The sequence below is a fragment of the Stegostoma tigrinum genome, chromosome 1 (assembly GCF_030684315.1).
Source record: "Stegostoma tigrinum isolate sSteTig4 chromosome 1, sSteTig4.hap1, whole genome shotgun sequence".
In the NCBI taxonomy this organism is placed as follows: Eukaryota; Metazoa; Chordata; class Chondrichthyes; order Orectolobiformes; family Stegostomatidae; genus Stegostoma; species Stegostoma tigrinum.
The window spans coordinates 123,740,362-123,752,408 of record NC_081354.1 but is presented as its reverse complement, the minus strand read 5'-3'; the positions used below and the strand labels follow the sequence as shown (position 1 = coordinate 123,752,408).

General features: G+C 40.5%; 1 protein-coding gene across 3 annotated transcripts in view; it reads left to right on the top strand.

Annotated features, from left to right (window-relative positions):
• The window catches only part of LOC125454680 (vasculin-like), a 56,699-nt gene extending 44,652 nt beyond the window's left edge, over positions 1-12,047 (top strand). For all 3 annotated transcript variants that reach the window (XM_048535725.2, XM_048535733.2, XM_048535717.2), the window contains exons 10-12: positions 441-628; positions 1,400-1,502; positions 11,126-12,047. In XM_048535725.2, coding sequence (XP_048391682.1) covers positions 441-628; positions 1,400-1,502; positions 11,126-11,272 — 438 coding nt within the window. In that variant the 3' untranslated portion in view covers positions 11,273-12,047. The remainder of the gene's footprint in view (positions 1-440; positions 629-1,399; positions 1,503-11,125) is intronic.

Here is a 12,047-nt window from a genome sequence, read left to right as displayed (position 1 = left end):
GAATTACTAATCACAAAGGCTCATATTGAAAGCACTTGTGCTACAAATGGTATTGGACGACTTTTGCGTTGAGCATGTATTTTAAGAAAAAGTAAACATCTGTTCACTTATAAACAAAAACAGAAGTTTCTGGAAAAGCTTAACAGGTCTGGCAGCATCTGTGAAAAGCAATCAGAGTTAACGTTTCAGGTCTGATGACCCTTCCTCAGTTCTGAAACGTTCACTCTTATTTTTCACAGATGCTGCCAGATCTGCTAAGCTTTTCCAGCAACTTGTTTTTGTTCCTTATTTACAGCATCAACAGCTCTTGGCTTTTGCTTACCTATAAAAGTTGTTATACTGTAATTGTGGAGCTTTAAAAGTTTTCACCAAGAAATAAATATTTTCCGACAGCTTGTCTGCAAGAATTGTTTATCTTTATCTTGGTCTATTGCCTGCAGGATTATGGAATGTTTAGCATGCAACAAAACAAGAATACTCATCAAGAAAGAGATGAAAATCGAAATTTTGATAAAAGTGGTGATCGTAGGGAGAAGGGAAATGCTCGAACTCTGTCCCAGTCAACCATTCACCCAGCAGCTTTTCCCCAATGTAATATTTTATCAAGTTCACTGGAAGCTGAGCATAGGTATGTGTATAAAATCATTGACTTACTTCTAAACCTCGAAACTTCAGTTTGTCTTTTGGAATGGGCATAGCAAAATTGCATCCGAGTTGTGAAGAAAATTACCATCCTTTGATAGCGAGACTTGGACATTAGTGTTGCCGGCTGCTATGAATATACTGGTCCAGCTGTAGCCTTGGTGATTTCCATAGACAGGTGCAGTTTCCTTCCCCTTTTTTTATCCTGGTAATGGTATTTTGGCATGTTTGTGACTGAGTTTTTCTCACCCCCCCCCTATATAAAAGCGATCCTTTTCTCTTGAATAGATATGTTATTTTGATCTTAAAGATTGTTACATTCATTTTGTCATAGCCATAAGTCAAGCTATCCTGGCAGTATTTTTAACCAACGCCATGTTTTCATTCCAACTACATCATATACCATACCAGAAATCATTTTTCAGTGTACAATGTTTGCATCTGTTATCACAACCAACTAAACTGTTCTTTGAATATGTATGGAAATGTTGTATTGGATAATTGGGTTTGCTGTACTTTGTTCGTACAAATGGGTTTAAAAATTCTAATGTCATGATCTGGGCCACACTGAAACTAACTTGCTAAATGGTGAATAATTGACCTTGAACTAGAAACATGGAATGGCAAAATTTCACTTTAAAGTTGCTCGATTCTTCAGATGTTAGTGAAGATTTCTAATTGTATTTAACATTTGAATGTGGATTTCCTTTGGTATGCCACTGTCACCTCTGTAATATTATTTTGGTTTTGCATGTAGGCTGCTTAAAGAAATGGGTTGGCAGGAAGAAAGTGAAAATGATGAAACTTGTGCTCCATTAACAGAGGATGAGATGAGGGAATTCCAGGCCATCAGTGAACAGGTAATAGGCAAAATTGGATCCATTCTTCAAACTTTTCAAATCCTCAGCTTTTCCCTTTGTAAATTCCTGTTGTATTTATAGGTATGCAACTTTTTGGATAGATAGCAGTCAATATTCCAAATTAGTGAAATTCTGCAAACATCAAATTGTAAGTTGGTAAATTTTGAGAGGATTTTTCGCAAGTCTAAAGCCATCTCTAAGCATGCAGTGGTCAAACCCCCACTGTAGGTTTTCTTGGCATGTGCTGAACAGAGCTTTGGCTTTAATTGCTGGAACCAGGCTTGATATCGAGGTTGTTGGGTCTCCCTCTGTTCCAGATATTTGAATTTTAGAAGCCAATGATTTCCTTTTGCCATTAAAAATGTTCTTTCAGATGTTATAAAGATGCTTGACGCAACAGGAACAACATTCACGATATTTCATGACAAGATTGTGGATGAGCTTGTGAATTTTGCCAATATGTCTCTTTGTCCCCAAGACGGTTGTGTGCAGATAATTAAAAGCACTTTGCATGGTTATGAGCATACAAACATATGAATGAGAAATGCAACTGGGTCATTTGGCCCCTTAGGTCTGCTCCACCATTCAGTCAGATCACAAGTGGTCTGTTTTGAATTTAAAATTCCACATTTCCATTTACTCTATGCTTGATTCTTTGACCAACAAAAATCTGTCTCCATGTTGGATAAAATAGAATGGCTGTATTGTCACTGCCTTCTGAGCTAGCATTCCAGTGTTGAACAACTCTGTGAGAAAAGGAAATCCCTTCACCTCTGTCAGGATGACCTCTAAACTGTGACCTGTAGGTCTAAACTGACCCACAAGAGGAAATCTCATGTTTTTATATTCACCTTGTCTGGACCCTTCAGCATTTTATACTTGAATCAAGACACCACTTGCTTTTGTGAAATCCAGTGAAAACAGGCTTAGCCTATCCAGTCTTTTCCATAAAATAGCCTGCTTATTCTAGGCATCAATCACAACTTTCAGTGAACTACCACCGGTTACATTTATGCCCTTCCTGAAATAAGGTGGCCACGCATATTTAAGATTTGATCTCATTGCCCTATCACGTACACCCTGGCTTTTATGTTCAATTGCTCTTGAATAGCATTCCATTAGCCTGTGTCTGCAAGCTAACCTTTTATGACTCCTGTGTGAGAGCACCTAGATCTCTTTGCACCTCCAGATTGTACAGTTGTTCTCCAATTAGGTAATACTCTGTCTTTGTTCTTCCTGTCAAAGTGAACAACTTCACATTTTCCCATTATCTATGTCGTCTACCAGATTTTTTTCCCACTCTCTCAAACTATCTAATATTGGTTTGCAACTGACTGCAGTCCTCTTCAAAACATAGTTTCCTACCTATCTATCTTTGATATCTGTTGTAAAAAGGTGAGGCCCCAGTACTGACTCCAGTCATTCAGTTCTGCCAATCAGACGAACACCCATTTATGGAACATAAATAGAATTGTCGTTATGCATCTATAGTGCAAGTTATTTTTACAGTTTTTAATTGGCCAGTGTAATAAATAAGGAATTAAGAATATCCGTTATGATGTTCTGGAGAAATCTAAAATACAGGAATATTGATTCAGCTCAATTAAAAGATGCTGAAAATAGTGCAATCATCTCTCTCTGAACAGCACAAACATCCAAATGCATGGACTGTTATGATGGAGGAAGCCAGTGTAAGATAAGCTTGCAGCTTGCCTTGTAAAATAAATTGAATTAATGCATGATACAAAACAAATGGCACAGAAACATGTGAACATAGTTAGTTGCTTAATTAACTGTGGAAGTCAGTTGTTTTCAGCTTTTTGGGTAAGAGTGGAGATCTGCAGGTGGCTGAGTGACCTGATCATAGCAGTATGGTACAAGTAACTGCTCAAGTGAGGCAGCCTAAAGGAAAAATTAAAACATTCTATCAGCTTTCCTAATTACTTGAAGTACCTGCACCTAAATCTTGTGCAATTCATGCACTAGGATAACCAGATCTATCTATCCTCAGAATCCTTTCATTTCTCACCATTTAGATAATAACACCAGATTTTTAAAAAATTCTTCCTGCCAAATGGCCAATTTGACGTTTTTCTACTGTTAACACAATTCGCCAGCTTGTTGCCAATATGCCCCCTGGCCCTTACCTTTTTTACCGATATTTTTACAGCCTATTCACAACTTAATTTCCATTGTCAACCTTTAAATTTGTAACTAGGTACTCTGTCCCTTCATCTGTCGTTTTATATAAATTATAAACAGGTGAATTCCCAGTGTCCATCCATGTGTCACACTACTCGTTACATCTTGCCAACTTTGTTTTTAAAGAAAACCTCATTTATCCCAACTCTCTGCTCCCTGTTAGCCAGCCAGTTTTCTATCTGTGTCAGTATGCTGTTCTCTATTGTATCAAATTTTCTGCAATAACCTTTTGATGTGGCACTTCAAGTGCCTTCTGGAAGTTGTAAGTGCAAATATCCACTGGTTTCCTTTTATTCACAGCATGTGTTAATACCATAAAGAATTCCAATAGGTTGGCTTAACATGATTTTCCTGTCACCAGCCAATGTTGACTCAGGAAGGATGTACTGGCCATGGAGCGGGTCCAGAGGAGGTTAATAGAACATAGAACGTTACAGCACAGTACAGGCCCTTCGGCCCTCGATGTTGTGCTGACCTGTCATACCGATCTGAAGCCCATAGGTTCATGAAAATGATCCCAGGAATGAAAGACTTAACATATGAGCAATGTTTGAGTACTTTGGATTTGTACTCGATGGAATTGAGAAGGATTGGGGAGGTGGGGAATCTTTTTAAAGAATGCTGGACAGCCTGGACAGAGGGGGTGTTGGGAAGATGTCTCCATTGGCAGGAGAGACTATGACTTGAGGGCACAGCCTTAGAGTAAAGGGGAGATCCCCTAGAATGGAAATATGGAGAAACATCTTCAGCCAGAGAGTGGTAAATCTATGAAATTCATTGCCACAGAAGGCTGTGGAGGTCAGGTCATTGAGTATATTTTAGACAGTAATAGCCCCTTGACAATCAAGAACCTCAAGGCTTATGGGGAGAAAGCTGGAGAATGGGGTTGAGAAACCTATCAGCCGTGATGGAAGGGTGGAGCAGACTCTGGGCCAAATGGCCTAATTTCTGCTCCTATGTCATCATGTTATGATTGCGTTGAAGTTATCCAAGTGCCTTGCTACAGCTTGCTTATTAATAGCTTCAGGAGGGTATTGGGTGATTACCTGTATCCAAATAATGTGTGAGGATGAACGAGGAAATTGATGGTAAGTCATCAAGACCTGGTGCAGGCATGAGTCAGATGGTTTCGTTCTGTGCCGTAACCCTTCTGTGATTCTTCAGTTTTTCCCTCCGACAGTTGCTAAGCACGAACCTTAGTTTCCTGGTTTCTGCCATCTTTTTATAAATCAAGGAGTTATGACCGTGTTTCTCAATGTGATGAAACATCCAGGGAATTTGAGAATAAAAATTAACAGGTCATTAGCCCCTATGTTTTAAGACTGTAGGATGAAGTCCATGATTGTGAAACCATTACTAGAATAGAAGCTGAATCATCAGCTTGACGCAGAGAAGTTAGATGGGCTAGACATGTTTCTGCTGGAGTTTAGAAGAATAAGAAGTAGCTTGATTGAAATGTATAAGATGGTAAGGGACCTCGTTCTGATGGATTTCGAGAGGGTGTGTTCTGTTTTTGGAGCTACCAAAGCTAGGAGTTGGCCTTTTAAGGTGGAGATAACTAGATGTTTTTTATTTAATTAGTTTTGTTGTGTTTGGAACTCTCCTCCACATGCATTGAAAGCAGAATCTTTGAATATTTTAATATAGAAACATAAAGTCGTAGAATACCTACAGTGTGTAAGCAGGCCATTTGGCCCAACAGGTCAACATTGACCCTCCAGACAGCATCCCACCCAGACCCATCCTCCTACCCTATCCCTGTAAACCTGCCTTTCCCATGACTAACCAACCCAGCCTACCCAGCCCACCCAACCTGATCATCTCTGATTTGTGGGAGAAAATCGGAGTCCCTGGAGGAAACCCACACAGACAGGGGCAGAATGTGCAGACTCCACACACAGTCGCCTGAGGCTGAAATTGACCTCTGGTGCCTGGCCATGTGAGGCAGCAGTGTTAACCACTCTGCCACCTGAAATTACTGATCAGCAAAGGGCTGAAATGTTGTCAAGGGTAGGTAGCATTATGTCGTAATCTGATTTGCCACGATGAATGGCGCAGCAAGCTTGAGACACCAGGGTTCACTTGTCCTAGTCTGCATGTATACATGTACTTGTACTTGTAGTCATTTGTTGACGTTACCGGTAGTGTCCACATTCCATAAAGGCATTAAAACTAAAGGAGTCACTGATTTAGGAAGCGGTAACAGGACTTGGAGGGGGCAAGAGGTTGGAAATGGGTTGCTCGTTCCAAGGATTATTGATCAAGAGCCTTTTAAGCAGGTAGGGACTATATCTGTAGAGAGACATTCATTCTCAATATCAGCTAACGTAGGTACCAGAAACAGTCAGTGAAGGGCATTTCCCATAAGAGAGCATGTGCCCATCTTACCTTGACATTCAGTAGCATGGCATTGTTTAATGTCCTACTGTGAAAGTCTTGGAAGTTACCTTTGATCAGAAATTCAATGGGATCAGCCATGTAAATCCTGTGGCTACAAGAGCAGGTCAGAGCTAGAAATGCTGCAGTAAGTAGCTTATCTCATGACTTCCCAAAGCTTGTTCACCTTCTGCATGGCACAAGTCAGGAATGATTACTGGCTGCGCCATGACGAATGCGACACCCCCCCCCCCCTCCCAATCAAGTTAGTTTAACACTTTTTTTGTCTTTAGTTCTCTGTCACCTTGTCTTCTCTCTTCCCCTAGCCCGACTCCAGTGGGGCCATATGTTTTTTTCCAGTTTGGCAGTTAGACACACAATTTTTCTGCCATTCTCACATTCTGATCACTTAATATGCACTATCAACACTCTTATTGCCCCGGCACTCTACCCTGCCACTTTTGTGTAAATATTGCCCCCTCTACACTGTTAGCTCTGAAGAGTCCTCTAAACTCAGCGTTCGATTGCTTATTCTTCATGGATGCTGCCTGACCTCCTGTGATCTCCAGCATTTTCTGTTTTCACTATTTGTCTTTAATTTTCCTCACATTCTGCTCGCTTTCCTTTAATTAGTACATATTTAACTCTGACTTTTACTTCAGAGGGAACTCAGGAGAGCCAAAAGGGAACATGAAATAGCTTTGGCAAATAGGATTGCAGTGAGTCCCAAGGAATTATACAAATACTTTAAGGACAAAATGGTAAATGGGGAGAGAATAGGGCCCCTTAAAGATCAGCAAGGCCGCCTACGTGTGCATCTGCAAGCGATTGGAGGTAACTAAACGTGTACATTGCAACAATGTTTGTTGCGGGGTAGGATATGGAAGCCAGAGAACGTGGGGGAACAAATAGCAAGATCTCAAAATGATCATATTACAGAGGATGCGGTGCTGAGCATCTTAAAATGCATAAATGTGGATGAATCCCCAGGACCTGGTCAGGTGTACCCTAGAACTCTGAGAAGTGAGGGAAGAGATTGCTGGGCCCCTTAGCCACAGGTGAGGTGCCACTAGACCTGGAGGTTGGCAAAGGTGGTAAGGAAAAGTTGGGGACCTACAGACCAGTGAGCCTGACATCGATGTGGTCAAGCTGTTGGAGGGAATCCTGAGGGACAGGATTTAAGTGTATTTGGGAAGGCAAGAACTAATAAGGGATGAGTCAAATAGCCTTGTGCATGTTAAACCCTGTTTCTCTAAACTTGATTCCATTTTTTATTTGAAGAAGTAGTAATGCAGACGATTGAGGGCAGAGTGGTGGATTTGACCCATATGGACTTCAGTAAGGTGTTTGACAAGGTTCTTCATGGTAGACCAGTTAGCGAGGTTAGATCACGTGGAATGGAGGGAGAACTTGCTGTTTAGATATAGATCTGGCTTGAAGGTAAGAGGCAGGGTGGTAGTGGAGGGTTGCTTTTCAGACCAGAGGCCTATGACCAGTAGGATTGTTCCAAGGATTGCTGCTGGGTCTCCTCCTATTTGTTCATATAAATGATTTGGATATGAACATAGGTATATTTAGTAAAATTGCAGATGACACTAAAATTGGAGGCGTAGTGGCCAGAGAATGTGGTTACGTCCTGAGTACAACGAGATCTTGATCAGATGGGCAAAGGGACAGAGGAGTGGCAGATGGAGAAGTGCTGCATTTTGGAAAGGCAAATCAGGCCAGGACTTACCATTAAGTTTGTAAGAAACTGGACTGTGTTGCTGAACAAAAATACCTGGGAGTGCAGGTTCATAGTTCCTTGCAAGTGGAATTACAGGTGGATAGGTGAAGAGCGTGTTTGGTATGCTTGCCTTTTATTGGTCAGTGTATTGAGTATAGGAGTTGGGAGGTCGTGTCGCGGCTGTATAGGACTTTGGTTTGAACGGTTGGAGTATTGCATGTAATTTGGTCTCTCTTGGGGAAACTAAAAAGGATTCAGAAGAGATTTACAAGGATGTTGCCATGGTTGGAGAGTTTGAGCTATAGGGAGAGGCTGAATAGGCTGGGGTATTTTCTATCGTCCATCCGTGGCTGAGGATTGACCTTTATAAAGAGGTTTATACAATCATGAGGGGCAAGGATTGGATAAATAGATAAGGCCTCTTCCCTGGAGTGGGGGAGCCTGAAACTAGAGGGTGTGGGTTTAAGGCGAGAGGGGAAAAGATTTCAAAGGGACTTAAGGGGCAATATTTTCACACAGGGTGGTATGTGTTTCGAATGAGCTGCCAGAAGAAGCAGTGGAGACTGGTACAATTACAACATACAAAAGGCACTTAGATAGGTATATGAAGGGTTTCAGAGGGATATGGGCCAAATGCTGACAAATGGGATCAGATTAATTTAAGATATCTGGTTGGCATGGACGAGTCGAACTGAAGGGTCTGTTTTCACGCCACACAGCTCTATGACTGTATTTGCAAGAGAGTTTGCGTCGCTATACATCTCACTTTTTATATATTTTGGATAGCCTTAAGATGGCAGTTTAAACATAAGTGTCTTAAATAGGTACAAAATATTTTTGTTTTATACTGTCTTTATTCATTTCATGCTTCATTCTTAGCAGTCACTTAGATTGTTTGTTTCAACCTGGTTAGGAAAAAGGAATGTGAAGGAGAAAGAATGGATTTACTTTGGTACATTGCCACCATTAATGTTGTGATGACAGCAGAACCAATTTTTTAAAAAAAAAGTTGAGTTCAGAGCTTTTGCTGTTTACAAAGGCTTGAGCACTTTTTGAAAACTGTTGTGGGTAAATCACCACAATCTCTCTTTTGGGCTAATTATCAACAAGTCTCACAGACAATGATTTAAACTTTTTGTTACATGTAGCAACCAAAATATGACCCCGAAAGTAAGCACGTTAAGCGGCAACCCAACTTGGCTATTAACCAGTTAATGGTAGAATCTAGTCAGGATTCCAACCAGCAGTGCTTATCTCTGAATATGTCTAGGGCTCAATTCTTATGCATTGTTGTTCTTTGAAGTTATGCTGCTGAAATGTTCTGGAGTTGGGTTCTTATTCAGTGTTCTGTCTTTCATGTTTGTGGTATGATGTTATGTATGACTCCATAGAATCTTTTTTATCCTCAATGCTGATTACACGTTTGGAGACCTCAAGTCTGCATCCTGCCACCTTATCAGAAGTAGCTCGCCTATTGGTGTAACATTCAGGCTTAGTTGTTTGTTTAAAACGCCACAGCTTTTCCTGCAATTAACCCCATTACTTTCGGATGTTACTTGTGCAGGCAGGCTTAACTGCCCATTTGTCATCAGGCAACAGGCTATCAGGCAGTTATTATCTCCTTTCTTCCAGAAAACATTGTTTCTGTTGCTTCTTTCCAGCGATGGTTAATTTGCATGTTTCTGTTAATTCCTTTAAAACAGTTTCCCCTTGTCTCTGTCTTTAATCTCAAGAAACCATTTAGTCCAGAAATACTTATTGCTGTTTCTTTCAATCCATGAATTTATTCATGTTCTGAAGTCTATAGTAACATAAAAATTTTTCTTGGGAGCCAAGAATAAAAGCAAGCACTTATTACTAATTGCTAATTATGCTTGAGAATATGGGAGGAGTGAGCCACCTTCTTGAGCTGAGTCTGACTGGATCAACCAATGAACTTTTTACTTGAAATCCATGCGACATGTCCATACCCACAGTGCTTTTAGTGTGAGGGATCTGCAAAATTTTGACACAGTGAGGGTGAAAGAATAGCCATATTGTTCCAGGTCGTAATGGTGTATGGCTTAGAGGGGAGCTTGCGGGTGATGGAATTCCCATGTACCTACTGTTCTTCTACTTGGTAAGGGTCACCAGGTTCGGAAAATACCGAAGGTGAGTTGTTGCAGTGCTGCTTGTAGATGATATGCACTACTGCAACTGTGTATTGGTGATGGCAGGCGTAATGTTTCTGGTGGATGGGAAACTGATCGTGCAGGCCCTTTTGGTAAAAACCAAAGGAACTGCGGATGCTGCAAATTAGGAACAAGAACAAAATTGCTGGAAAAGCTCAGCAGGTCTGGCAGCATCTTTGGAGCAGAAAACAGAGTTAACGTTTTGGGTCCCGTGACCCTTCCTCAGAGGAGGGGTTCTGAGGAAGGGTCACTGGGCCCGAAATGTTAACTGTTCTGTCCTTCACAGATGCTGCCAGACCCGCTGAGCTTTTTCAGCAATTTTGTTTTTGTTCTTTTGGTATTGAGTTTCTTGAGGACTTTGGAGGTGCACCAATCCAGGTAAGTGGAGAAATTGTGTTCTTGTGACTTATGCCTTGTAGATAGTGAGTAGACTTTGGTAAGTCAGGTGATGAGTTCCTCACTAGAGAATTTTCAGTCTCTGTCCTGTTTCCTCCAAAGCATGTTGATTGTGGGAGATTAGCTATAGTAATGACGATCAATAGCAAAAGAGGTACGATATTCTCTGATCTTGGAGATGGCCATTGCGTAGCATTTGTGTGCCACAATTGGTATTTTCCACTTGTAGCCCTAACCTGAATGTTGTCCAGGTCTTGTTGCATTTGTGCACCTGGATCATTTCAATATGCAGGGGTCAGAAATAGTACTAAACATTGTGGAATCATCAGTGAACGTCCCTACTCTGACCTTTTATGATGGAAGGCAAATCGGTAATTAAGCATTTGAAGATGTTTGGACTCAGGATTTCATGTGCAGATGCCTGAAGTTGAGACAAATGCCCTGTGCCAACTGTAAACACATTCTTTCTGTAAGATTAGATTTCTCTTGGTGGAGACCTTTTGCTGATTAGGATTGTCTTTAGATTTACTTTGGCTGCAACTTCACTTAGTTGGATGCATGACAAGGGCAGACGTTTAAATCTTGCACCTGAAGTTCACGTCCTGGTCCATGTTTGGTTCAAGGCTGCAGCCTTTTGCATTTATAATTGCTGTACTGTTGGGTTCTTTCCAATTCAGTATAGTGGGAGATTTTAGAAATTGTAGTGACGATTTTTGTACATGTTCTTACATCGCTTCTGGTTTTAATTTCAGCTGCAGAAGAACGGCCTTAGAAAAAATGGTCTTCTGAAAAATGGTCTCACTTGTAACTTCAAATTTAGTACTTGGAAGAGCACTTACAAGCCCACTGTTGATGATACAGAGACGAGCAGCAGTGATACATCTGATGATGATGCGTGAGAGATCAAAGAAAGACATAAAATTATTTGGGTAAAATGATTATCATTGTGGTAAACTGCCAAAAATAAACTGCATTTAAAGCAGTGCCGTACCCCACCAGAAGAAATTTGAGGGGACTTCTTTATTCAAGAACACAGATTGTTGGACTTGGCCTAATTTGAACTTTGCTTAATGCTTTGTAACGGCCTTTTGTAGTAATGAGGATTTCAGTTGGATTTAGCATTGATTTGCTTCATCACTGATGATCAGAAGATGCATTACTACAATGTGAAAAGTTATTGATCATGGGATAATTTACAGATCTAATAAATCAAATTGAAGTTCAAATTGTGTATTGTTCCATGGAGCTTTTAGCTTAAAGTTGTTCTATTTGTTCAGAAACAGCAATCTGAAAATGCAGTATCCTGCTTGTTGAATCATACTCATTACCAAAACAGGACCTGCAAGTTCGCTGTACAGTAAAACAGGTGATGTAACATGTTCATCAGAAATGGTGAAAGATACAGTAGAATTCTCATTGCCTAAATTTAAGGAGTACTATTGTACTGCTCCATTTTCTTTTCCAAGTTGATTGCTTTTTTTAAAAACCATTTTTAGGTTGTTTTAAAATCATCACATTCTGAGATCAAGAGCTTTATCATTACTGCACACAGCCTTGATATTCAGGGTGGACTATCCAAAGCAAGCTATTTAAAAAGGACAGATTATTTTGATAAAGCAGTTATTTACAAGTCTTACCAAGAGGTTATGATCACAGTTGCTGGATCTATTCACC